Here is a 27505-nt window from a genome sequence, read left to right on the forward strand (position 1 = left end):
GAAGGGCCTCATTCCACCAGTTTTATGCATCTTACTTCACTGAAGTCAAGAAAATCACTTCACTGCATAATCAATGTACAAGTGATAAGTCAGAGTCCTTGTATCCACAATTCCTTAAGTCACTAACCAGGAGACTAGTTCGTTCCTACTCTCAGGTTTTTTTTTAAAGCATTCCCAGACACGAGTTATTGTTACAACACAGAATTTCTACAATACAAGCTTTATCACCAATGACTCCAGCTTCTGTACAAAGATGGATCCATTTCATCTGCCAGGAAGTAAACAATCATCATATGCACAAAGCTTTTTTTGTCCAATACAAATGTATTCAAATTAAGAAAATAAACCCAACATTTTGAAAGTTGATTAATTTTGGAAAGAAAGCTGTAATGGTAAGTAAAAAAAAAATGTTTTTAGTCACCAGAATGTTTTTGAAATAACTGTACCAGTCTCTTAAAACTAATTCTATCCTTAAATGAATTATGCAGCAATTAAACAACACATTTCTGAAATTGGAAGAAATCTCTCTTAGCCACTTTCCAGGACTAAAAGAAAATCTGTAACATTACAGACTGAAGACACTAACATCAATGAACTCAAAGAAAAAAAAATCTTAAACCTCCAGTGCTGTGCAATAAGATAATAATTGCTATACCTCAGGCACAAATCTGTTCAAACATTGAACAGTCTCTGCCTGCACTGCTTTGTGTGTGCATGTGTCATGCAGACATGCATCCACAGCAAAAAAAAAAAAAACAGAATTAGGATTATCTATGTAACAGTTCAATGTAAAATTGCACATTTTAGGATGCTATGTATTTAATTAAGATTAACTATCGTCAAGTAGCCAAGTACCAGTATTACATTTCTAAAGATGTATGTAATTAACAATTAAAAGACAAAGTTATTCTAGTTGAGCCTATTAGCACAATAATTTATAGAGAGCAATACATTATCTTCTATAGAAACTTAATATTGCACAGCCTGTGAGAGCTGAGTGCTGCCAATTTGTTACTGAAAATATTTTTACAAAGGGGCAAAACCTTTAAACACAAATCTCCGTTTCCTCAAATACTATAGATAAAGTTTGTACGAACTGTATTGTCTTGTAGCTAAGACACCAGACTGAAAAAAGTCTGAGTTTTCAATCCAGATAGGCTATATGACCTTGAGTAAGTCACTTGTTGTGCCTCATTTCCCCCTCTCCCTCAATCCATAGCATGGGAATAATATTATTTACCTATCTGTACTTCTCAAATGCAGGCTAAATTCGGTAATAAGACATTTGCAATTGTTCAATGGCAAGAGTCAGTACACACTAGTGAGAGATATATATATTGCTAAAGCCTTTTCTACATTGGAGATATTTATTGATGTAAAAAAACTTGTGCTTCTAACCAAACTGCACTTTTGATTCCAGGTACAAAAAGCACCTCAACCAATGGATCAGAGGACCAGCGATAGGCTCAAGTATCTCCCAGTCTTTGCGGAGGCTCTGTAGATCAAGTCCCAATACTGTTGTAACGTACTGGCACAAAGAGGTGGTTGTCAGTTTTCATAGCCATCACCTTAGTCAGCTCTCAGAGCATACAACTCCTTTAGCTGGCAAAACTCCTGACATTGTTGGCTGAGAATCACCTCTCTGCACTGCTCACCCCCCCGGCACAATATCCCACATGCTATTATTCTCTCCTCAGAAATGATTCAAGGCAGCCCTTTGAGCGAATGCCAGCTCAAACCATAATCCAGTGTGTAGTCACTCAGTGTTTATGTAGCCATATGTGCAAAATAATTATTTGAGGCACAGTTGGCCCATTTCAACAGAGTAGGAAAGATACTGTACAGAATGTCTGATGTTACTTTTATATGCAACTGGAGAGAGAAGATATCAATAGCTTCTCTAAACTGAGTACTTAACCCTGCTGGTTGATAAACTGATACAGGTTGAACCTCTCTCGTCTGGCAGACCACAGGAGTTCACCGTTGTCTAGCATGTTACCAACACTTCTACTGCTTACTGAGCTCTTTGAAGACATTTGGGGGTAAATTACAGCTAAATAACAGCACAGAACACTGTGAGCCAAGACTGGTGGCTGTGAACAAACTTTATGTGGAACCACATGAAACTTTTTCAGACCCATGATAAGTGGTCATCCGGCGAACTAAAATCATGTTGCATTATGGATGCTGCCAGATGAGAGAGTTCCGACTCAGAGCAGTTCAACTGGTATTTTATCACTCCTTTGCATAATCTTAAGGAACCCATCATGGGCAAACTCCATCTGTGCAGTTACTTCCAGAGTACAGCTGTAGATTGGACCTTCAGCACGAGAACAAAGTTGGATGCATACTTGAAAACAAACTTTTTAAGGCATATGTAGTTGGTCATCTTATTAATTATACAAAAGCAACTAGTAAGTTGTGTCGGGCAAGCTCCCACTACTTTTATTCTGTGCTCCAGAGTCCCTAGTCTGTATAGTATCTCAGTGACATTGGGAAAAATTCTGATTAATTGCTCTGAAGTAACTGAATCTACATCACTTTTACTTCAGTGTAAGTGGGAGAAGAATCAAGCCATACACGTTTTGGGTAGGCAGTTAGGGAGAACTGTCTCAGACCTTGGTTGTTCCCCACTCACATTTCAACATAACAGAAACACAGGTGGCCACACTTGATTTTTACAGAACAATAAGGATATGAAAGAACTCCCAAGATAAGAAGAGGGCACAGGTACCGAGAGACATTTTACTTTGAGTGGATGGGAGTTTAGGTATCAGCCAATTTCCACATTTACAAGCATATAAAATACTTCTGGATCCTGTCTCTCTTCCTCTTCTTTAAACATTCTGATTCAAGGAATGTAGGAATGGTGGCTGACTAATTGCCAGCAGCTAGATCGGTATGACAGGTACTGTTTGCATTTCTGTTCCTCACCAAGCTATCTTTATTGAAAAAGAGGCAAAGCAAGGAAAGCTGTAAGGAAGCCGTTAGGCTCAATTTTCCATGGAAGGATCTTTGTTGTACAGTGAATTGTGAGATTTGTTAGCAAGCCAGGCTCTCTAATGCCAGCACCCTAATAGACTAATGCTGCAAGCTGTGTTTCATGGTTTAGCTGACGGAGGTAATGCCATTTCCAATTTCCTTCTTTTATTAATTAAATTCATAACATCAGTTCACAAACTGCAGAATACATATACCATAGCTGCATTGTTATATAGCCCTCTCTAACAGCATCCTTTCCGGTATATAATCCATTTAGTGATTCTTTCACCTAGATCATATCTAGAGTTCTCACTTATTAAAAGCCTATTGTGTCTGACTGATTTCTGCCTCTAAAAATTACATTAAGAAATCCTTATTGTAGTAATATTCCCTTAAGACATACTCATTTCACAGTACTACAGCACAGTAAAGAAAAGTAACAATCATTGTTTTTCATTAATTTTCTGACACAAATTCAAAAAGAGGATATTTAAAAAAGAGATGAAAAACTATTTCATGGTTTCTTACCAGCATGCACAGGAAAGATAACAAGCATACAGAAGCCCTGGATTTAATTTAAAAGTTCTATAAGCATTTGTAAGAGCATCCTTTACAGACTAACCTCAGTAAATCACATCATCCTAATGAAATTAGACCTGGGCCTAATTTACACTAAAGTGACAGATAAAGACCTGGGTGAATTAACCTTCAATTCTGCTACTCAGCAGTACAGTCAGAAGTCACAACACAGCGTCCACCTCACTGTTCTTGCTGCAACTTTGAGTTGCGTTTTCTGGGAACGTGTAAGGTACTTGTTTCGATAAATCCAACCACAGCAATCACAGGAATAAGCAGGAAACAAATCAGACCGATTAGCAGACTGTGGTTTTACAACTAAAGATTGTTCTATGATGTTAGATGGCAGAATAAGATGCAAAATAAGGAGTTTGGAACTTGTAGTTCTACTTCATGTACAAAAAGGTAAGGAACTCCGAGATAGAAGAATAGCAGAAATGCAGGAAACTGAGAAGCAGCCATGTATACATTGACGTTCAAACTGGCTTACCTCATGCTACTGACAAATAGGGATCACAGTAAACCCTCCATTTAAAGGACTTATGGGAGGAGGGGTGCTCCTCAGGCCCTCCCAGCCCCAGTCCTCCCCTCCTCCAAAAAACCAACACCCTCCCCAAAACCAAACCAAAACAAAAAAAACCTGCCACTCACCAAAGCCACTGCTGGAGGAGCCCCCTGAACCTGCCCTGGCTCAGATCCCGCCGCGTTCCTGGGACTCCTCTACCATGTGTGGTTGGAGCTGCCTTGCTGTCCGTGGCTTGAGGCACCCATTGTGCGTGGCTAAAGGCAACTCACTACGCACAGCTGCCTCGCTGCACATGGCTTGAGGCACCCAGTGCTCATGGCTAACGACACCTTGCCACACACAGCTGCCTCGCCGCAGGTGGCGGCTTGAGGCACTCGCTGCGTGCAGCTAAAAGTGCCTTGCTAAATGTGGTTGGAGACGCTCCGCTGCATGCTGCTGGAGGGGCCCTGAAGGAGCCACCGCCACCGTCAGAGCTGCCATGTGCGCCTCCCACCAAGGGTGAAGTGCATCGGGAATACAGTGTTCGGAAGCAGTAAGCACCGCCGCCCTTTTTTTGGTAGGGGGGAGGATTTAGATTTTACAGACCCTAGTGGCCTTCAGGAACAATGGGGGGATGTTCATTGTTCCTGAAGTTCACTGAATTGAGGTCAATAAAAAACACGGGTTGACTGTAATTTTGTCATAAAGCTACTTTTAAAAGTTATGGTATAGACTACGGGCCTAGTTTTATGCTGCCGTGGGAAACTCTCAAGCACAGAGGCTGCAATCCTGGCCAACTGATTTCAGTGGGGCCAGGATTTCATCCACTGTTTTTTAAATGTGGTTTAAATCACAATTCCAACTACTACAAATGTATAAACAAACATACCTTGAAATCCTGAGACTATCTGGACTACGTCATCGTAGACCATTAATGTAGCTGATCGTTCAGGAAGAAGCCCAAGGCTCAGAGAAGAAAACACTGTAGAAGGAAAGAAGTTTGAGTGGGGTATATTTTAATTCTTCTTCTTTTTTTTTAAACTTTATTAAAAAGATGCTTAAATTCAAGAGTCTGTCATCCTTGATAACAATTCTACTGAACACAAGCTTGTTCTCTGTCACCCTTAGAAGGAAAGTCAGTTCAAATGACTGAAAAGCAAATATTTTGTACTGTATACACAAAATAACTCATGTGGGTTTTACAAATCAAGTACTTAAGTTGACATAGTAATTTGTTGTTGATCCAAACAACATATTTAACTTTCTGCCTCTTATGAAGTTGAACATATCTGAGAGGCAGTGGAGTACAAAACAGAAAATTCGGAGTCCAAACTCTTGGCTTTACTCTTTCCAGCTCCACCAAAAACTTAATACAAAATAGTAGATGAAAGCCAGAATCCACCTGTGCCTACATTGGCTGGTCTGTAAAATGGCTTTACTTACCTCAGAGAGGTGTAGTAAAGTTCACCTACTTTTATGAAATGTGCTGTAAGAGTGCAAAGTTTTATGGTGATTCTGTACCAAAATTAGTAATCACAAAAGCTTAACCTTTTGTTGTTTGAAAAATATTCCCCAGTCTTTAGAGAACTAGTCCTCTACAGAAGGTCCTATGATCCTACTATGTGGTATAGAAAATGGGTAAGATGCAGACTGTCTGCTGCAACAGATCTCCCCATGTGCAACAAAATGCTTCATCTGCCTTATCACACAGGAGTTTCCTGCGGGAATTGTGTGTGTGGTGGTAGTGGTGGTGGCGGGGGGGGGCTATGCACCTGCATGCCAAATCTTCTCTGCATACAAGCAAGGGAGATGCACTGCAGCAATCGTGGAGAATACTTTAGCCTGAGATTTTAGCAAAAGCAGGGAATAGATCTGCATCTGTTCCAGTGCCCTAGGGATGGTAGGTGGGAAAGAGGAGGAATTCCTCATGGTTGGTAATTTTTTTGACACAGAGGCCACGTCCACATTTAGAAAAAACTTCGAAATGGCCATGCTAATGGCCAAATCAAAGAATACTAATGAGGTGCTGAAATGAATATTCGGCGCCTTATTAGCATGCTCCCAGCCGTGGCACTTCGAAGTGCCATGTTTCGCTCGCCTGCGGCTTGTCTACACGGGAGTCCTTTTCAAAAGGACCTCACCAACATCGAAATCCCCTTATTCCTCTCTGCTCATAAGAGGATTTTAATGTTTGCAGGGTCCTTTCAAAAAGGACCCCAATGTAGACGAGCCGCAGGTGAGCGAAATGCAGCACTTTCGAAGTGCCCCAGCTGGCAGCATGCTAATGAGGTGCTAAATATTCATGTCCGTGCCTCATTAGTATTTTTCGATTTGGCCATTAGCATGGCCATATCAAAGTTTTTTCTAAGTGTAGATGTAGCCAGGGATTGTCTCAATCTGCATTTGGACAGTGCTTAGAATGTTTTAGTCTCTTCCACAGTCAGAAGAAGAGATTTTTCAAAAGCCCCTAAGTGATTTAGAGGCACTGGGCCCATTGACTTTTAGGAACTTTTGAAAAATCTGCTGAATTAAAATTTTCTTATACACCAGTACTAGTAAAGACCCTGTTGTAACCAAAAGTTCATATACTGGATTTCTGTTTCAAGTTGTCAAAATACTTTTTAAAAGATGAAATGTTATTTTTAAATCAGGAGATATACATTACTAAAACTTAACTCCTCATTAGAGCACGAGCACTGATGAAATCACAGAATAAAATTGCCTATACCTCAATTTGCAGCAATTTCATAATAACAACTTCCTTTTTAATATTATACATGTCAAAGTGGATTTACACATCAGGCATGTTAAAAGAACTATCGCTTAGCTATAAAGCGAATAGTATAAAAGCAACACAATTAGAAAAACTATGTGCTTTTACACCAGTGATTTAATCTGTAGGAGTGAAAGCCAATGTAATTCAAGCACCCCGGAGAGCTGAACAGAAAAATCTGTGCCAATGTCTTTTCCATCACATGCTGAGCCACAGTGTATAGATAAACTTTGAACTTCCCTTGGGCTTCTCAGCATAACAAGTGAGGCTCCCTGGTCTTTCTCCCAAGAGGCAAATTTAATATTTCCTTTACTTTAGCAGCCCAGGATAACATCAAGTATTCTGGGAACATCTGGGGAACCAAAACGAAGACACAAATCAATGGCACCACCTACCCTTTATTTTGGGTAATCTGTGTCCTTCCTACTGTGTTCTTGGGAGAATTCTATTAGAACAAGATAGAATTTTTGAAGTGTAAAAAGCTAGCTCATCAGACAGCGGGATCTATTATACACATACACTGTATTTGCTTACACAGCATTTTTCACACTCAACTTAATTCCCAAAGTCATTAAAAAATGATTGATTTACAGGGGGGTAGCACATTGAACAGGCAAGTGCGTCTTCCACTGTGCACATATAAATAGTTAAAACAATGTCTACATTTATCAACTCCTTTAATTAGAGAGGGAATTTTGCTGTGTCCATAAATAAAGAGTTCCTACCCAGTGCCTCCAATATTTTCTCTCATGCAACTTCCAGCTAAGTAATTTAAGCAGAAGTATTAACTAAGGAGTAAAATCCCGGTAATTATTTTGCCTGATATTTAGACCAAGTTACTTTGTGTCTTAAATGGTGAAAATACTCCTCTCCCCCTGCTCTCCCACAAACTTACATCTTAAGGCTGTGTCTATACTCACCTGGAAGGTCGACGGCTGCTACACAATTTTAGGTACACCAGTTACATACCTAAAATTGACTTTTTAACTGTTGACTTCCGTGCCTGTCTTCATGGCAGAAGGTTGACAGAAGCTCACGAGGAGTTCCGGGGTTGATGCTGACCCTGGAATGCACTGTTTTGCGCATGCGCGAATCAGCGCCCCAGAAGAGCAAACCTGAGCAGTCCATATTCCGTGGTCAGTGTATATGCAGCTTAAGTTACCTTAGCAGCATCAATGGTTGCATCGCTTTTCAGTGTTACATTTTATTAGTGAATCTGTTTTCCCCCAATTTAAAATGAACACTCTTGATTGTAGTTTGGAATGGTAAACCTGGTCTCTGCAGCAAAGTGCACAGCAGGTGTTACAATCAAGTAAGTTTTAAGGAACTTAATTTAGAAGTTACATCAACTGTGGCCTGACCCTAAGCTTGATGTGCTTACTTGGCTCTCCATAGCTAGAATTTCATGCAAGATCAGAACTTAATATGCTGTTTGTCCACTTTTGGCATGCCACTCAGCTTGCATTGATCCATTTCATTTCTGTTTTTAGTCCACTTCGTTTTCTGGTTCTCATGATCTGGGAAGCACTACAGCAACTGGGTTGTAAACACTGACATGAATGTTTACATTAAAAAAATTCTTTAAAAAAATAATCAAACACTTAATATTCAGTTTGTAATTAAAAAGTCCTCCACAAAACCTAAATATTTTGGGCCTAAACTAGCAAATGGTGTTTTCTCTGGAAGGGAGAAAGTACAGAATTTCAACTTGGTCATACTGAATCACATCTGTCTAGTTGCAATGTTTTGCATGGATATTTAATCGGGAGAAAGATTAAGTTCAAGGTAAAGAAGACAAAGGAATGGGTCCTGCTCTCACTGAAGTCAATAGTGAATTACCTTGTGACTTCAATGGGAGAATGACCAGGGCCAAAGAAATCTTTGTTTCCCAAAGTGTGCTCTTATTTCATCTGCCTAGAAAAAAAAGAGTCTTGATGAAACATGTATATAAAGCTATATAAAGCTTCTGTTTTTCAGATTTCAATGACTTAACAAAACAATAGCAGCATATTTGAGTGCCCTCTTCCAAGGTCAACATCAGAAGAAAACATGTCATGTTTAGGTGCACTTTATTCAAAAGAAACAGGAAGGGGAAATAAAAATGAAAAACATGTAAGAGCCTATTGCCAATGCATGCACTAACGATAGGTCAGATGTGCCTTGAACAAATATAAGACTGCTAAAGAAGCTGAGACTTCAGTGACTGGAAAAACTACAGGAGTTTAGAGACATAGGATAACCATGAAAGCAGTTCCTCATTATAGGAGAGGAACAGACCCGCTCCGTGACCTTTGAAAGCCACTTAACCTCTGGGTACATCTACACTACATCTTGGAACAAGCGTCCTGCCAAAGTAAACAGAGGTGTGCTTTCAGGGTTTGTGCTGGCTTGCTACAATAGCTGTATACACACTGCATTGGCATTGTGACTCAGACTGGAAGTCGGGCTCTCAGGCAGGGTTTGGTGGGGGAGGGGAAAGAAACTGAGGGGTTGGCAGAGTAAAGCTAAGTTTGTTAATGGAGTATACTGGAACAGACTGAAAGAGGGCAGAGTTAAGGTTGCCTGGGCAACCATACCTCTGTATTTTCAAGTTTTCAGAAGTTGCAGCTCTATTGAGCTCCGTGTTCTGCAAGGGCGTGACATATATCCAAGCGACTTTGACTGTGCATTGGTGCAATATTTTGCCAGTGCTAGTCTTTTGAAAAAGCAAAAAGATAGATATGTCGTTGGCAGGAGTTAGGATGTTATATAGGCAACTGTACATATCATGTCCCACAATTTGTTTACTGAATCAAACCAACCCATAGTCAACAATACCTATGCCATGTTATACTCTTTGCTTCCCAACAAGCTTCTGCAACCTCATGTTCCAGGAATCTCCCAGCATCACGTTGGTAAGCCTGACAGGACACACACATTTCCTTTCCCTCAGCAATCTAGATGGCAGAGATGTCAGTTCCAACCTTCCACACGCGATAGGTCTGTCAATGCACCCCAACATCCCTGCATCCCACAGTTCTGTCACTGAATCCCAACACCCATGTGCAACCCAGTGTTCCCTGTAAGTGGAGTGCTTGGGTAGCTGCCTAGGAGTGATTCAGGTGCCATCCAGATAATTAGCAGAGGTCACACAGCTCCCATAGCTGGCACCATGTGTTTCTATTGGGGCTGCACATCTGCTCATGCCTTGGTGCACCTAACAATTTTTTCCCCAGACATGAATGGAAAAACTAGAGGGAACATTGGTGCCACCCAAAATCTTTGGGGAAAAATAAACAAGTGAATGCTTCTTGGGAAGGGAGGGGGAGTTGGGAGACAAAGGAGTGGTGCACAAGTGATGAAGAGATTGGGTGGCCTGGCAGAGCTGTGAGGTGCCATGCCTCCTTCAGCTGAGCCCACAACCTCTCACATTCATCCACCTTTATGCCCCTGTATAGACCCTCCTCCTCTCACTTCAGCTCCAAGCCGCTCTCCCCCTATTTTCCTGTTCCTCTGCCCACAGACACCCTTCCCCACCCCAGAAGCTTTGACATATCTAATTTTTCCCCACATTCCTTCCAAAGTTAAATGGCCAGCATCCTTGGTTAACAAATTGTAGCAACTACCAGCCACTGAGTGCCAATCTCTATTTTTCTTAGGTGGGGACTTGTGATTCACTGGTCTGCAGTTCTGTTAATAGAACTATCCGTTCCAAGCCATCCAGGATGAGTCTACTGTTGAAGTCAAGAACCTTTGTGATCTCCCCTAGTGATTAGTGCTCTTCAGCTTAACGGTATGAAGCAGTGGAAGGAAACAGGGCTTTTTATTGTTCTTGGTTTTTGTTCTGTTTTGTTTTGTTTTGTTAGGAGGGAGGGGGAATGTATTTTATGGTCAGTTAACTGAAAGTTTCCCAAGTTTGGTCACAAATTCCAAAGCAACATGACTATTTGGATTTTAGAGCACTTACAAGAAACATACTTTAAAGTGCATAAAATGGTGGGAATGAAAACCTGTTAATCATTTGCTTTACTAGCAAATGCACAGTGTAAAAACAAAAAAGGTACATTTCCGTACATATTTTTCTCAGTTTGGGTCCTCCACGGTTTTAGTGTTACCACATGCTACCTTGGGTAAAACTCAACAGATTGAGATCGCTGTCATTGGCATCTTAAAATAGTTTTATCTCCATTTCTAGCTAGCTACATGCACACCCCAACCTAGAAACAGGGCTTATATCTCTGCAACACTTGGCTCAAATGACTCTAAATTTAAGTCTAACTCCACCCTTCACCCTTCTGAAGGGCTGCACATTGCAAAAAGAATCTGACTAAGCATGTTGGTTTTAGAGGACTTACAAAGATCAACTTTTACAAAAATGTCTTGGTGAGTGATGCTGAGCTACTTCTCTGATACTTTTTTCCCCACAGCCACCCAGGGTTACAACCCCTAAGCATTAAGTAAGTCACACTGAGTTTTCTAACTTCCTTCAGATGCAAACTCTTACCTCAGAACAAAAATAAACGTCTCTTACCAGGCAATCTAGTGGGTCTCCATGGTGCAGAATTTGGCACATAAGCATGTTTAGTAGCAGTCACTATCAGCTGATTGCCCAGCTGATACTGAAAGGTGATGAAGGCAGTGCCATCTGCTCCTGAGGTTCCAGAGGCAATAGAAATCTGGTTGGTAAAAATCTCAATGAAGGCTTCAGTTACTGGCTGATGGGTGCTGGCATCACTTACATGGACCTTCAAAGTCACTTCTGTAATGACAAACAACCACAATGATTAGCTTTGGGAAAACTTTGGTTAGATGTAAAAACTTAGGATGCTAACAGTAAAAGCTACAGAGCTCAGTTTTAGTCTCTGCACTGCTATAGAGCAGGCCTCAACCACCTTTCCAAAGCCAAGCGCTGAAATTTGACCTTTTGACCTCTATGTACGGTCTGAGTGCCAGTGACACTTTTTAAAGACACTAACAGTCCTACTTACAACAGCTTCATTAGTAAATAAATGAGCATGTAGAGCTTTACCCTTTAGGTAGTGGTTGGTAGCATTAGCTGGCCTTTTATTCACAGGTGGCATGGCTTTGAGCAGGCTCCCCACTGCATTGAGGGAGAAGGGGAAGGGTTGAGCTTCCACCTCATGTGCCAATGAAAATCGGCTCATGTACTACTCTTGGCACCCACGCAGCTGTTGCTGAGCTCTGCTATAGATCTCTCCTACCGATGATTCTCTGTTTGATGGTTATGGCTGTCTAGAGTGGTTTGTTTACTCTACAGAGCTGCCACTTGGCAGTACTGAATGCACAGACACAATGTTTCATAGACATTGTTTATACCTGCCATGTTCCCTGTGCTTACTCTGCTGCTAGCACAGACCGTTGAGCTGATTCCACTACACCCATCACCATTGTATCTGGGTAGAAGACTAAAGCCGTGTCTACACGTGCACGCTACTTCGAAGTAGTGGCACTAACTTCGAAATAGCGCCCATCACGGCTACACATGTTGGGCGCTATTTCGATGTTAACATTGACGTTAGGCGGCGAGACGTCGAAGCCGCTAACCCCACGAGGGGATGGGAATAGCGCCCTACTTTGACGTTCAACGTTGAAGTAAGGACCGTGTAGTCGTTGCGCGTCCCGCAACATCGAAATTGCGGGGTCCTCCATGGCGGCCATCAGCTGAGGGGTTGAGAGACACTCTCTCCAGCCCCTGAGCTCAATGGTGGCCACGTGGAGCGGCCCCTTAAAGGTCCCCACCCCCTCCCTTCCTGTGCAGGAAGCTGAGAGAACGTGCAGGCGGCAGCCCAGACACACGGCCAGCCTGCATGTTCCTCAGTCAGCACAGACAGCCACCCCAGCTGTGATGGCCGCCCGGCAGCCCCCCCAGTGCCCTCAAGGGACCCCCCCCAAGGGGAGCCAGGGCAGCCAGGGCTCGCAGGCTGGCAGCCAGGGCGGCAAGCGGCAGCGGGGCCCCTCCTGGACGGAGGCTGAGCTTTGGGACCTGCTGGGGCTCTGGAGCGAGGAGGAGGTGCTCCAGGTAATGGGGAGCAAGAGGCGGAAAGCGGATGCGTTCGCTCGGCTGGCCGAGGGCCTGGCCGCGCGGGGTCACCCTGCCCGCACTCCGGACCATGTCCGGAGTAAAGTCAAGGAGCTGCGGCAGGGTTACTCCCGGGCCCAGGATGCGGCCAGCCGATCTGGGGCCGCCCCCGTCACTTGCCCCTTTTACAGGGAGCTCAGGGACATCCTGGGTCCCCGGCACACCTCCTCCCCTCCGGCCACGCTTGACACCTCGGCTGAGGAGCCCCAGCAGGCCCCGGAGCCAGAGTCCGCCCTGGAGGTAAGCCCCGCACCCCAGGGGCCCCCCATGAAGCCCACCCCCGGGGCACAGGAGCAGGAGGAGGAGGAGAAAGAGGGGGACTCCTCCCCCACCGACACCGGCCTGCACATCCTCCTGCCATTGAGCAGCAGCAGCCGGGCGTCCACCCCCCGGGTGTCCCCCGACCGTGGGAGTGGACCTACAGGTATGTACCCCCCCGGTGTACACCCCCAGGGTTGAGGGGCGGGGGTAATAGATATGTGGCCAGGGCCCTCCACATGCCCAGATGGCCATGGCCCCAAGGACAGCAGTGCCATGTCCCTCACAGGAGTGCATCAGCCCCTGCCCACCCCCCCGCCAGCACGATAGTGCCATGCCCCATCCCCGGGGCTGGGGGGAGCGGAACCTCTAGGGTCCCCCGGGAGGAGGGGGTGGGACACCCCGCAGCAGCAGCAGCCGCAGCAGCATGTGATGGAGTGGGGGGAGTGCAAATGTGAGTCTCAGGCTAGATATGAGCAACAAGCTGAATAGCTCCCAGTGGCTAAGGATGATCCTGGGGCTACAACTGGCAGGTTACACCTCTGCCCTGAACAAAGAGGAGGGAGGAGCCGAATTCGGTTTGAATCGGGGGTGGCAGTTAGAGGCTAGGGGAAGGGAGAGCTGGAAGGCAGCCAGCCTGAGGAGGGGGAAAGCTACACCCCAGAGGGGCACCCCTTGGGGTCTTCTCCCCAGGACGGGTTGGAAGGACTGTCTCTGACTGCTGTACTGTCACTTCTGGGAGAAACTGGGCATCTGTTGCCTAAGAAACCTCTCCTGTCAGACCCTGCTGAGTGAAGTGAGAGTCACTCCCGCCAGGGGACAGGGTGCAGTGCAGGGGACCCCTTGAACCCCATCACAGCAGCATCTCCCGGGGATGGGGAACTTGCAGCACAGGGGTGGGGGGACAAGGGCCATGGCTCGGGGCCCACACTAACGCCTGTCTCCACTCTTCTTCCCCGCCTCCTGTGTTCCGCAGCTGCACCATCGGAAGGACCGGAGAGCGCCGGCGAGGCGTCAGTGGTCCTGGAATCCCCTCCAGGGCCATCGCTCCAGGCCGGCCGCTCGGCGGAGGACCGACCGGCCCCACGGCAGGCAAGACGGCGGACCCAGCACCACCACCCGACAGCGACGGACCCCCAGCTGCTGGCCCTCCACTGCCGGCAGGTGGAGGTCACGGAGCAGCGGCTGTGGGTGGAGCAACGCCGCCTCCACCTCCAGAAGCGGGCGCTGGCCTGGCGCCAAGAGGCATGGGGGGCCTACATGGAGACCTTTAACCGCATAGCGGACTACCTGGCCCCCCATGCCGCGCCGTTCGCCCCTGCACCCGCCCTGACTGCTCCACCCGCCGCACCACCTGCTGCTCCCGTCGTCGCCGCGCCGTCCGCCGTCGCCCTGCCACCCGCCACCGAGGGCCGTTCCGCTCAGGGAGACCTGGGGCCAGGTGACACTCGCCGGCCGTATCTGCCAGTCCACCCGGCCCCCAGCCAGCCCCGGACAGGGCTGCGGCCGAGGCAGGGCTCCCGGCCGCCCACTCCCAGTGCTGGACTATAGGGGCGTGGGGCCCAGGACGTGGCCCCCCCCTTGTATATATTCCCCCCACTGTTTTGTTCTTTGCGTTGTATATAGTTTGTATTTATTTATTTGTGCCCCCCGTTTGCCCAGTCTGATCCTTCCCCCACCATGTAAATAGTTCTCCCCTTCCTTGTTATCCCTGGTTTTTTTTGTTAATGTATACATACACTTTTCATATTTAAGTTAGTTAGAAGTTCCTGTATATAGTTAGTATTAGTTAGAACAGAGTTCAAAGTAAACAAGTTTGATTTCACAAACAAGTGTCTGCTTTTATTTGTCCAGGAAAAGTGTGGGGGGGGGATGTGCTGTTGGGTGCTCCGTGGTGTGGGCGTAGGGGCAGGGAGTGTTGTGGAGGATGGGGGGGGGTCAGTGGGGGGCCTGCCAGCGTTCACCCCGCGGCCTCATCGAAGTGGGCCCGCAGGGACTCCCGGACTTGGGTCCCTTTGGGGTCCACCTGGCGACTGGGGGCAGCGGGTGGCTGCACATCGGCCCTGCCAGCCTCCACAGCCCAGCCCTGAAAGAAGGCCTCCTCCTTGCTCTCCACCAGATTGTGTAGGGCGCTGCATGCACCCACAATCTGGGGGATGTTGGTGGGGCCTGCATCAAGGCGGGTGAGGAGACATCTCCAGCGCCCTTTGAGGCAGCCAAATGAACACTCCACCACCTGGCGCGCGTGGTTCAGGCGCTGGTTGAAGCGCTCCTGGCTGGCAGACAGATGGCCTGTGTACGGGTGCATGAGCCAGGGCCGGAGGGGGTATGCTGCATCTGCGATGACACAGAGGGGCATGGTGGTGTCCCCCACAGGGATCTCCCGCTGGGGGATGTAGGTCCCCGCCTCCAGCCGGCAGCACAGGCCCGAGTTCCGGAAAACCCAGGCGCCGTGGGTGCTGCTGGGCCAGCCCACATAAATGTCCTGGAAACAGCCCCGGCTGTCCACCAAGGCCTGGAGGACCACTGAGTGGTAGCCCTTCCGGTTTATGTAGCGTCCTCCACTGTGCACCGGGGCGCGGATGGGGATGTGAGTCCCATCCAGAGCCCCAAAGCAACTGGGGAAGCCCAGGGTGGCAAAGCCCGCGATGGTGGCATCTGGGTCCCCCAGCCTCATGAGCCTGTGGAGGAGCAGGGAATTAATGGCGCGCACGACCTGCAGGGGAAGCACATGGGAGAGCACCAATGAGGGGTGAGCAGGATGTGCATGGCCCTCCCCTGCCAGGGCCCCCTGCCCTGCCAGGGCTGCCTCCCGCCGTGGGTCCCCTTACCTCCATGAGGACAGCCCCGACGGTGGCCTTGCCGACACCAAACTGCTGTCCCACGGATCGGTAGCTGTCTGGAGTGGCCAGCTTCCAGACAGCGATGCCGACCAGTTTCTCCACTGGGAGGGCATGCCGCATGGCTGTGTCCTGGTGCCTGAGTGCGGGGGTGAGCCACTGGCATAGCTCCATAAATGTCTGCCGGCTCATCCTAAAGTTCCTGATCCAACGGTTGTCATCCCACTCCCCAAGCACCAGCTGCTCCCACCAGTCAGTGCTGGTGGGGTAGCTCCACAGCCGGTGACGTGTGAGGCGGGAGGGGGGGATCGGGGTGTTGCAGGGTTGGGGGTTGAGTCCTCCTCCCCTGCAGGCCGCTCCTCCTGTGTGGCAAGGAGGTGCTCAGCTGCCTCCCGCATGGCATGGAGCAGGGCGAGCCCTGCTCCTGCAGGGGCGGCTGGGTGGACCTCTGGCTGCTGCTGCTGCTGCTGCTGGGGGTCCATGACTGTGTCGCCCGAGGTCTGCGTGCCTGTGGCTCTGCAGACCACGTGCTGTGCAGGCTGAGTGTGTCTGGGAGGGGCCCTTTAAGGGAGCGGCTAGCTGTTGCCCCGGAAGCGCTAGCCCGCCCTGTGACCCTGTCTGCAGCTGTGCCTGGCACCCCCTATTTCGATGTGTGCTACTTTGGCGTGTAGATGTTCCCTCGCTGCGCCTATTTCGATGTGGTGCTGCGCAACGTTGATGTTGAACATCGACGTTGCCAGCCCTGGAGGACGTGTAGACGTTATTCATCGAAATAGGCTACTTCGATGTAGGCTTCACATGTAGACGTAGCTTAAAAGTCCATAAAAGTAGCACAAAGCAATGGCCCAAGGCAGAACAACTTTACGCATACAAGGACTTCAGAAATGGTCACAACGGCATGTTTTACTAGGAGTGGGGAGACAGAGGGGACTTCAGTGTCCTTCATCCCAGAAACTAACAACTGCTACAAGTGCCTTCAGAGGTGCAAGTTACCTGTACAAATCAGAGGCACTCACACCTTTAAAATACGTGCTGTGCCATACCCATTTGATGGATAAGAAGCCAGATATACACTGCAACTTGTGCTACCAGGTTCCTCATTTCCAGGATAGTATCCCCTCCATACAATAGTCCCCCAGACTGAGCCACTACCACAGCACCAGCTACAATCTTTAGCAACCATGGCCGATGCTCAGCACAGTACTCAAAGAGCTGGAAGTGGCTCTACCCTTCAGTATACTGATATTCAGGCTTCCCTGTTACAATCTCATTTCAGTCGCCAAAGCATAGGCCTGACTCATTCCTCCCATTCTTGGCTGCTCTCACAGTCCCCTCCCCTATCTCCACATGCCCGATTCCCCAAAGCACTGAAATAATCTGATGCAACCCTCCCCTTCCTGTTCATGGGAACTCAGCCAGACTCCACACTGACAAACATGTTGCTCATGCGCCAAGTGCAACTAATTACTTCATGTGTTGCAGAACGAACAAAACGTGACCCCATTTTCTCTTTAAACTAGATTTACAAATAAGCACCGAGTCATTTGCAGAAATTAAAAAGGGGGATTGAGGTCCGATACATGTATACATGTTTGGTAGTACTGCAATTTTGTTTTAAACTGTTAGGTACATACAGGCACTAAAGCAGAAAAAGCAGCATCTACAGATTGAACCTCTCTAATCCAGCACCCTCAGGACATGACTTGTGACAAACCAGAGAATTTGCCAAACCAGAAGTCAGTATTGTTTAGCACATGACCAACATTTCCACTGCTTACTGGGCTCTTAGAAGTCATTTGGGGTAAATTAGAACTAAACAACAGCACAGAACAGTGAGAGCCAGGACTGGAGACTGTAAACAAGTGTTATGGGACCCAGGGAAATCTTGGCCACACCCATGATAAGTGGACATCTGGCTAACTCAGATCATGCTGGACTACAGATGTTGCCAGACCAGAGAATGCCAGACTAGAGAGGTTCAACCTGTAGTAACAAAGACAAGAGGGCAAGTAGTCTTTGTTGTAAACTTCAATGGTTAAATAACATTCAATACACTAACGAAGGTAAAATATGTCTCCACAGCATAAAACTTACAGAAGGATTTCATTGTCTAATGAAACCCTTAAAGTAAGAGCGCCCCTCCTCATGCGCCCTGAATGAGCAGAAAATATTAGGTTCCTTCAGAAATTTAGACCCAAGGGGCTTGTGGTCTGTCTACATGGCCTTGCAATTCAGATTATAGGGATGTGAACTTCAGCTTTGTACTAGTGCTCTGAACTAGCCTCTAACTTCTCTACTTCCATTCTGCAGGTACAAATCAAAAGGTGCTTAAGAAGTCACAATTCCACCTGTGTTCCTCCTCTTTGGTCCCTCAGTTTTTCCAGTTCTGCCAGTTTTCTGCCCATGCAGCATTACCCCAGCAAGCCAGGAGATGTGCTTTGCTTTCTCTCCAGAGTCTATGAACAGCATAATTGTTGCAGTCCTAAACTACCATACAGCTCTTTCTCAGTAAGAACATTTAGACTACTTCTGCATTACAGCTATCTTTCGAAAGAAGTCCTTCAGGAAGATCTCTTCCGAAAGACCTTCTTTCAAAAGGGTGCATTCACACACACAAAAGTGGAGCAAAAGAGTGATCTGCTGTTTCAAAAGAGAGCATCCACACAGCCCCCAATCTTTTGAAAGAACGGGCCAGGGATCGAAAAAAATCAGGCACCGTCCAAAAAAAAACAACAACGGCCCTCAGAGCATCAACACACATTTTCTTAGAAAGAAGCCTTTGAAAGAAGGTGCTCTTCCTGAGACAGATGTGGAAGAATGCTTCTGAGAGGGGTGCCGCATTCTTTCGATTTAATTTTGAAATAATGCTTTGTGTGTGTACATGATCCGCTGGATATTTTGAAAGAACTTGCTAGTGTAGATGTGGCCTCATTCTCAAGGTGAAAGCATTACAAAGCAAACATAACTGAACATGACAATAGAACCTATATTCATGCAAATAAAACTTTACCAGAGGTCTCCCCAGCTCCTGCCTCAGCCCTTCCTAGGTGTTAGTCCTTCAAAACCCAGAATAGGGTCTCTGCTGTGGTTACAAGTTCAAAATTGTCTCAGATTCTGAACCAGAACTACCACAAATATTTGAGTACCTCAAAGCTTGGGCCTTTGGTAGAGCCTTGTGCAACAGGTGTTCAGCAGACAATGGTCCACTCACCAGGACATAGCTGAATTTTTGCACAATGAGAGGTGGGGAATTTGCATTAACTCCTCCCTACATATGCCCTGGAAAATCACTTAACATTTTGGCACATATTCTTGCCTGGCACATTGGTCAGTATCTTTGAACCCCCTTGGTCTCACATCTACCAGATCTCCCCCCAAAATGAAGTTACACATGATTGCTACCCACAATTATACATAAATGATTTAGTTAATAGAATGGACCCCAAAGTCACAAACTTAATTCAATAAGAGCTCTCAAAGATACTGGAGGAAATTACCACACTTGTCACAACCACTTTGCACTAAAAAAGCATGTTAATACATACTAGATACATTTTAGTTTGTGCCAGTGGTGTCCACAGGGAGCAGTCACAAGACAGTACACTGGTATATGATGCAATTCACACCTGTGTAGTCTGAATTGTGGTGCCCTACAGACATGGCCCAAGCACTGCACTTACAAGTGCAACAATAACTTCCAGACAAGCCCACAACAAAAATCCAAAGATGCCAGTTTAAAGTAGATCAGTATAAAGTACATTCAGTTCATTAAAGACTTTCCATTTTTACAGGTTTACATTTAATTAGTTTTACATTTATCAGTTAAAAATCCCAACTGAAAAGAAATGGCTACCCATGTAAAGCAGTGGACCCAGACACTACCATAAAACGCAGGATTCTGAAACTGTGAGACAGGACCACAAAAGGTTTTAAGGGTGTCACTAGTGCTGGTATTAGACTTGTTGGGGTCCAGGGCTGGAGCCCAACCCCAGCACCTAGAGTCAAAGCCGACGTGGGGGTCAGGCTTTGGCTTCAGCCCTCGGTAGCAGGACTCAGCTTACAGGTCTCGTGCCTGGGGCTGAAACCTTTGGCTGTTTCTAGAAACAGCCCAAAATATGCTAAATGAGGCATGTATGTAAATTCCCAGCACCTCATTAGCATAAGGTCACATGATTTGGAGTCCGGAAGACGCTCTTCTGGACTCCAAAATGAAGTGTAGAAGCGCAGCCCCCGGGGTGTCTTCTGGAAGGAGTCCTTCTTCTGGAGGCCCCCTCTTCCTGAAAATTCCCACTTCTACATGCCATTTTGGAGTCCAGAAGAGTGTCTTCTGGACTCCAAGTCATGTGACCTTATGCTAATGAGGCACTGGGAATTTACATACACACCTCATTAGCATATTTTGGGCTGTTTATTAGCATGCCTCTTTCGGAGAAAGTGGCATGTATAGAAACAACCTTTGGGTTTTGCCTTGCCTCCCCCAAGAGGGTTGGGCATGGAAATATGGCCCCTGGACAGGGTTGTGGGGTCAGGAAAGCTCAGGCTTGAGTTGTCCCCCTTGGGGCTGTGTAGCAATACATATATGTATGACAGTGCTCCTAACTTCTCCTATATTTTTTTTCAGAAGAGGCTTGTGAACGAAGTTAGAGAACGGCCAGATACAAAATGCGTCAAAATGAAGGAGTGCTGCCTCCCACACAAGTCACAGGCAGACTTACATGAATTTAGAAGTAGAATGTCAAGCAGCAAGATTTTTGAAATCTGCAAAAACAGTAAGTGCTGTTAACTCTGAAGTGAGATAGGCAGGTTGTTAGCATCTGGTCTCCTTTCGACTTGCCTAACAAAACACAGAACAAGTGCACAAGGGATAATGAGGCACGCATAATAAAAGAGAGCAAGAAAACAAGGCTAGCTGAACAACAAGAAATATCAGTACGGTAAGAAGCACGCTTCCAAAAAACCAAAATTAATAATGTGACGCAAGAGATTGAGAATGTGGAAGAGAAAAGAAGTGCAAACTGAGAAAATGAAACAAGATTTCCTGTGGTACCTTATAGACTAATACAGTTTTTGGAGCATAAGAGTTTGTGGGCAAAAACTCAACTTGTCAACATGCATCTGACAAAGTGGGTCTTTGTCCATGAAAGCTTACGCTTCAAAAACTCTGTGAGGCCATTTCTACACATGCCATTTGCTTCCACATACTTCTACACATTGTTTTGGAATCCAGAAGAACGTCTTCCGGACTCCAAATCACGTGACCTTATGTCAATGAGGTACAGGGAATTTGCATCTGCACCTCATTAGTATATTTTGGGCCATTTATTAGCATGCCACTTTCAGGGAAAGTGACATGATGTGTAGAAACAGCCTTAGTGTATAAGGTGTTACAGGACTTCTTGTTGTTTTTGTGGATACAGACTAACCCAGCTACCCCTCTGATACTTGACAAAATAAACATTTTATTTTTTCAAAAATTAAAATTTTACTCTAGAGGTTACTGCTAGGATTGAACCAGTGATGAAGATATTTCTCTTACTAATTTCTACATTGAAATCTTCTTCTCTTGCCTAAAAAAGAGTGGGTGACTATGGGTTGTCCTCACAAGACTAGACTTCAGATTTTCTTCTCCCAATTTCTTCCCCACAGAAATCCCTGTATAAGGGTAATGCTCTGTATCTCTCGTGGAAGGGCTAAATCTGATGGTCCACAGTTCCAGGAAAACTGCTACCAGTCTGGTACAATAAAGTCCATTGGACAAATTGTGCATGCAGCACATCTGGGAAGTTACAAAAACAGACTAGAAATGCTGTTCCAAATCATGACTAGATGACTGACACTTATTTTACACATTCCTCCCTTTTTTAATCAAAATTTTTGTTTAAAATAGATATTTTTGTTTTTTAGTGAAGAAAAAATAAAAACCTGTATAAGCTGAACAAACATCCAGTTGCTCTTCTCGTTTGTCTTAACTGACACATTGTGAACTGTCGAAGGCCTCCTTAATCAAGGGTTGTCTCTCCCCCATAGCTCCTTTTTCCTTCTTACCTAATCTAGCACTGAAGTCACTGAATGCTGAACCTGCAGCACCGCAATAATTTCCACAGCAACAGGCGAACAACAAATATCAACCAGGAGAGAGAGTTTTTCCAAGTACAAAATGGTGTTAAGAATGAGGCCCCATAGCAAGATCATCTCCACTGAAATGGAAAAGTCAGCGGAAGTCTAACTGGTGCACAGAGATCATCGCCAGAACTGAAATCCCAGAGTAAGTTCTATTTAAAGAAGGGATGGGAAGTGAGGGATTTAAGGAGGGTAGGGAGAGAGGAGGATAAAGACTTCAGTAATTCTAGATCAGACAGTCTGACCTTGAGTTAACAGTGAGGTTTTAGAGTAATATATTATTAGTTATACCAAAAAGGAGTATTCAATTAGTAAAGCTGCTTTAGGAGACTCATTATGGACACTCACAAAAATACAATATTTAAAACTTTTGGCAAAGTTGCCAGTTGGGAATATCAAGAATACAGCCAGGACATGTGGCATATGCATTAATATTGATTTTACCAGAATACCGTAGCAGAGAACCACATTAGAATTAAACACACATAGTACTCAAAAGAAGACTCCAACATGGTTGGAAAACGGGATGAACAGAAAGCAGTATCTTGGGGGGAGGGATGAAGGCCAGAGGGAGGGAAAGGGGGAAAATGTACTCAGAGAATAGGCACTAAGAAGAGTCAGTAGCAGTCTTCTGGAGAACTAGGATGTTTTTATTTACAAAAAATATGTTCGTTCATTAGAACCAGCAGAAAACAAAGTGTCTACAGATTCTGTAAGTACAGTCTTGAAGGAAGGAAGAAGAAATATTAAGCTTCATAGCACCATTGCAAATACATTGCCCAGAACAAGTATGAGATCCATCTGGGTACTAACCCCTTTCTTTCAGGGCTCCCAGCAGCAGTATCCGGATGAGCAAAAAAGGATGGTGGGCTTGTCTACATGAGAAAGTTGTACTGGTTTTAATTAAAGTGTGATTCTAAATCAATTTTGGATAAATCAATGTAACTTGTGTGTGGAAGAATGCCCATTTTTTCATCCACATTAATTCACTTGAGTTAGCTTAACATGATTGAAAAGTCCTAATGTTCATTAAGATGCTAGCTAATGTAATTCAAACCATATTCGTTGACCACTTGGGAGCCTATTAAGGAGTGGGTAGCTGGGTGTAGTCTAGCAGGGAGCTAACACGATTGAAAGAATATACCATTTTTGGCTATCCATATAGAGTCCATGATGATAAACTATCGTAGCAGCACCAAAATGCTGAACTATCTGCAACTCTTATTGCTAATTTCCCTGTGCTGAACTGACATCTCGATAAGCAAGAGTCTCGATGGGTCTGTGAGGAAATTTTGCACCTGTACATAGAAAACACCTTACACAGCAGACCAAAACATCTGAAAGACTTTTGTGTACTGAGACAAAGGAATAATGCATATATTTATATAATAAAAATGGAGATGAACAATGGAATGCAATTGTTATGCATTCTAACGTGGCTCACAAGCTTGAATGCAAACCTCAGGACAGACAGACTGTTAAGAAGCAGGGCAAAACAGTAAAACTGTTTGTAGCGTGAAGGCCAACATTGCTCATGCCGGTTTAAAACCGGATCAGCTGGAGCAGCATGCAAAAGACCGAACAGGCTGGTGTGCTCTCGTACGACACGCATATGACAACTTTGAAGAGCAGCGATGCATACGCCTCATTGATGCTTGTGAGAGGAAGAAAGCAACAGCAGCAGCCGCATCAACAGAGCCAGGACAATTCCCTTGCCCCCACTGTGAACGCCCATGCCGTTCAAAGCTTGGGCTCCTCAGTCACATGAGAGTCCATAACCAATGAGCCTGTGCAAGCTCAAGACATCGTTGTTGGACACGACAGACTACCTACATAAAAGATTTCACCAACTAAGAATAAAGTGTGAACTCCTCTAGCATTATAACAGCCTTAACACGGAGTCACAGACTGTCCGCCCCCCCTGCAGATTCTGGTCTACTATGCCACCCAGGAAATCTAGTCTTTATGACTCCCCAAAACTTGTGGAACATGCACACAAAAAAGGTGTTTTGTCAACAGTTTGTCAACAAAACTGAGCACTTTTGCCAGCAGCGTTCTTCCACACAGCCTTGAGACATAGCGCTGCTGTCAACAGATTACGTCAACAAAAAAAAAAAAAAGCTGTGTGAGTGCTCTAGGCAGCCTTCTCTTGGCAGACAGGGCATCCAGAACAATGGGCAGCCCTATCTGCTGTGCTTCCAGCTGCCTGTTTTGTCGAGAGAGCAGGTCAGCAGTTCGGCTGCTCTGTTGACAGAATGGAGGACTCTTTCGATCCACTTTTAGTGTGTGGCCGCACTTTGCTGACAGAAACTTTGTCAGGAAGTCTCTTCTGACAGCGACTTCTGTTGACGGAGCACTGTAGTATAACCATAGCCATACGGTACAGGTAAGTTAAACCAATACATGCAGCATCCCACAAACTATTCATAAGGTCTAAACACCAAACGCTTTGTTATAACTCTAATATCTATCTCACAATATTAACACAGGTGAAACAGACTGGTTTTTAGCTATGGATCTGTCAGAGCTCACTAGGGTCTTTGCAAGAGCTATAACCTGGTCTGGTAGCATCACAGCAATGCCAAAATACTCCAAGGATACGTCTACACTAGAAGCATCTGTCAAGAGAAGAGTTGGTTGGAAGATATGTTCTGACAAAGTTCTCTTGACAGATCACATCTACACATAAAAGCGGATGGATCTTTGTCAACTAAAGGGCTCCCCGGAGCATCTACACAGCTTTTCTGTCAACTGAATGCATTTTGTGTGTAGATCACAGAATCACAGGGCTGGAAGGAAACTCAGGAAGTCATCTAGTCCAGCTCCCTGCTTCAAGCAGGATCAACCCCAGTTAAGTCATCCCAGCCAGGACCTTGTCAAGCTGGGACTTAAAAAACTCTAGGGATGGAGAATCCGCCACCTCTGTAGGCAATGCATTAGAATGCTTCACCACCCTCCTGGTGAAGTACTTCTTCCCAATATCCAACCTACTCCTCTCCTTCTGTAGCTTCAGACCACTGCTCCTTGTTCTGCAATCTGATATGACTGAGAACAGTTTCTCTCCATCCCTCTTCAGGAAATTGAAGGCTGCTATTAAATCACCTCTCAGTCTTCTCTTCTGTAAACTAAATAAGCCCAAATCCCTCAGCCTCTCCTCATAGGTCATGTGCTCCAGCCCCCTAACCATTTTTGTTGCCCTCTGCTGAACCTACTCCAGCACATCCACATCCTTTTTATACTGGGGAATATAGCAGAAAAAGCTTGACAAAAGAATGAGAACATTTACATTTGCTTCATCGATTTTCAGAAGCCATTTGACAGTATAGATCAGAAAGTGACTTAGGCAGTGTTGGAGTCGTATGGAGTGTATGGCAGACTGATATGGTTGTTGAAAGATATCAGAGACAATGTGGAATCAGTGGTGAGAATGTGTGGAGAGTTGGGAAGTTGGTTTAGAATGAGTAGAGTTACGAGAGAAGGGGATACAATATTGCCGAGTATCTTCATCGTGCACCTAGGGAGAGTGATGGACAAGATCAAGGAAGTGGTAGAAGGGATATCTGTGCATGGGATAAGAATTAATAACTTGACGTTTGTGGATGATATAATTATCATTGAAGAAGATGAGGAGAAGCTAGCAAAACTGCAGGTGCTAAATGAGGAAAGAAAGAGGTACGAACTGATTATGAAAATTGATAATCCAAAAACAATGGTATTTGGAGATAAAGGAATAGGAAGAAAGATCAGTGTAGATGTGATTGAAGTAGAAAATGTAGAGAAGTTCATGTATCTGGGGAGCAATATAACATATGATCTAGAATGTAAGAAGGAAATAGTGACTAGAATAATGAAAGCAAGAGCGAGTTTGAACGCAATGGGTAAGATCTGGAAAAGCAGAGTGATTAGCTTAGGAATAAAGCTGAGCATCTTGAAAATGCGTACTCAGCAGCAAGTTGTACGGAAGTGAGACATGAAAGATAATGAAAGATTCGAAGACAAGAATATTAGCATTCAAGAGGAGTTGTTATAGAAAGATCCTGAGAATAGGACGATGCAGAAGGTCATCACCGAGGAATTATATAGAAAGATACCGTTGAAAGGGAACCTACTGCAGAAAGTTATACAATGAAAGTTACAGCTATTTGGACATATTTACAGAATGAATGACAAACAAAAAATCAAGAGCCTGGTAGCTGGCACAATGGATAGGCATATTGAATAGGAGGGACAGACCCCACAGAGAATGGGTAGAGGATACAGTAGATTATAGACTAGCTCCACACCAGAAACTAAGCCACTTTGCCCTGGACAGGGAAAGATGGAAGGAAATAGTGAGAAAGGCAACAGACACCAACAGGCGCTGAGCCCATGATTGTTGATGATGAGGAGGAGGAGGAGGTGGCCTGGGTTCATCAGCATCTGGAGCAGGGATTTCCCATCAGGTAGCGTTTCTCTACTTTCAGTATCCCATAGTTCGGTGCAGTTCCTGTTTTGGCAAAGTTGTTCTCTATTCAGTATGCTAATGGAGATTTTTTCTGTTCTATCTTCAGTCAGACTAGAGGTATTTCCTCAGTCCAATCACCCTTGTTGGTGGGATTTTGGTGGGTCTACCCCTGCCAGTTTCATTGCTTTGTCTTTGATTTAAGCAGAGGCCTAGGGGAAGTGGATTGTTTTCCATGAGTATCACTCCCTGGCTTCCCTAGAGCGCGGGGCTGACAGGTGGTCATGCTCCAGTTCCCCAGAAACACAGAGCTGGTAGATAAACTAATGAAGTGTCAGAAGGGACCTGAGGAAAATCTCACAACATTGGCCCCAAGAATTCAAAGGGGATATGAGAACTACAGATAACAATTAGAAAATGAGTAATGCACTAGGTATGGAGTTAATCCTTACAACACGATCTCAACAAGTGCCACTAGCCAGCGTTTCTTTCTCTACAGTTACACTCTTTTGTGCTCCTGAGCAATCACACCCTATTTGTTTTTTACAATAACAAAGACAAACCAGAAACTACTAATTTGAGTAAAAGCAGTCACTTAACTCTAACTCACAATTTCCCGTGCTAAATTTATTCTCAGTTATATAAAGAAAACCAGCATCCCTAAGGCTGTCATTTGGGAAAACCAAATCAAAACCCTGAAATATAAACCTAAAACCCTATCTGCCTGCTCAGTCTTTGAGAGTTTTTACGAAATCTAAACTTCATTTGAAGAACCCGCCTCAGTGCTGTGTGTTGTGAACTTGCTTTTCCTTTATCAGATGTCACTATCCTCAAACAACTGAGGCCAGTTAGTGTAGTCTCCCAAACCAACCACTTGAAAACTGTCGTGTTTCATTGACATAAGCATATAATGGCATATACAGCTGAAAAC

At 45.3% G+C, this 27505-nt stretch overlaps 1 protein-coding gene across 4 annotated transcripts in view; it reads right to left on the bottom strand.

The window, feature by feature from the left end:
* The window catches only part of FAM171A1 (family with sequence similarity 171 member A1), a 147029-nt gene that overhangs the window by 57595 nt on the left and 61929 nt on the right, over window positions 1–27505 (bottom strand). Inside the window, exons 1-4 of one of the 4 annotated variants that reach the window (XM_074984798.1) lie at window positions 11347–11481; window positions 8676–8750; window positions 7232–7281; window positions 4953–5045 (exon numbers count right to left, since the gene is read on the bottom strand). In XM_074984798.1, the coding sequence (XP_074840899.1) occupies window positions 4953–4995 (43 nt within the window). In that variant the 5' untranslated portion in view covers window positions 4996–5045; window positions 7232–7281; window positions 8676–8750; window positions 11347–11481. Of the gene's footprint in view, window positions 1–4952; window positions 5046–7231; window positions 7282–8675; window positions 8751–11346; window positions 11575–27505 lie in introns of those variants that run through there. The other 3 variants (XM_074984800.1, XM_074984799.1, XM_074984797.1) reach the window with 3 other exon arrangements.

This window comes from Carettochelys insculpta, chromosome 2 (assembly GCF_033958435.1).
Source record: "Carettochelys insculpta isolate YL-2023 chromosome 2, ASM3395843v1, whole genome shotgun sequence".
Classification (NCBI taxonomy): Eukaryota; Metazoa; Chordata; order Testudines; family Carettochelyidae; genus Carettochelys; species Carettochelys insculpta.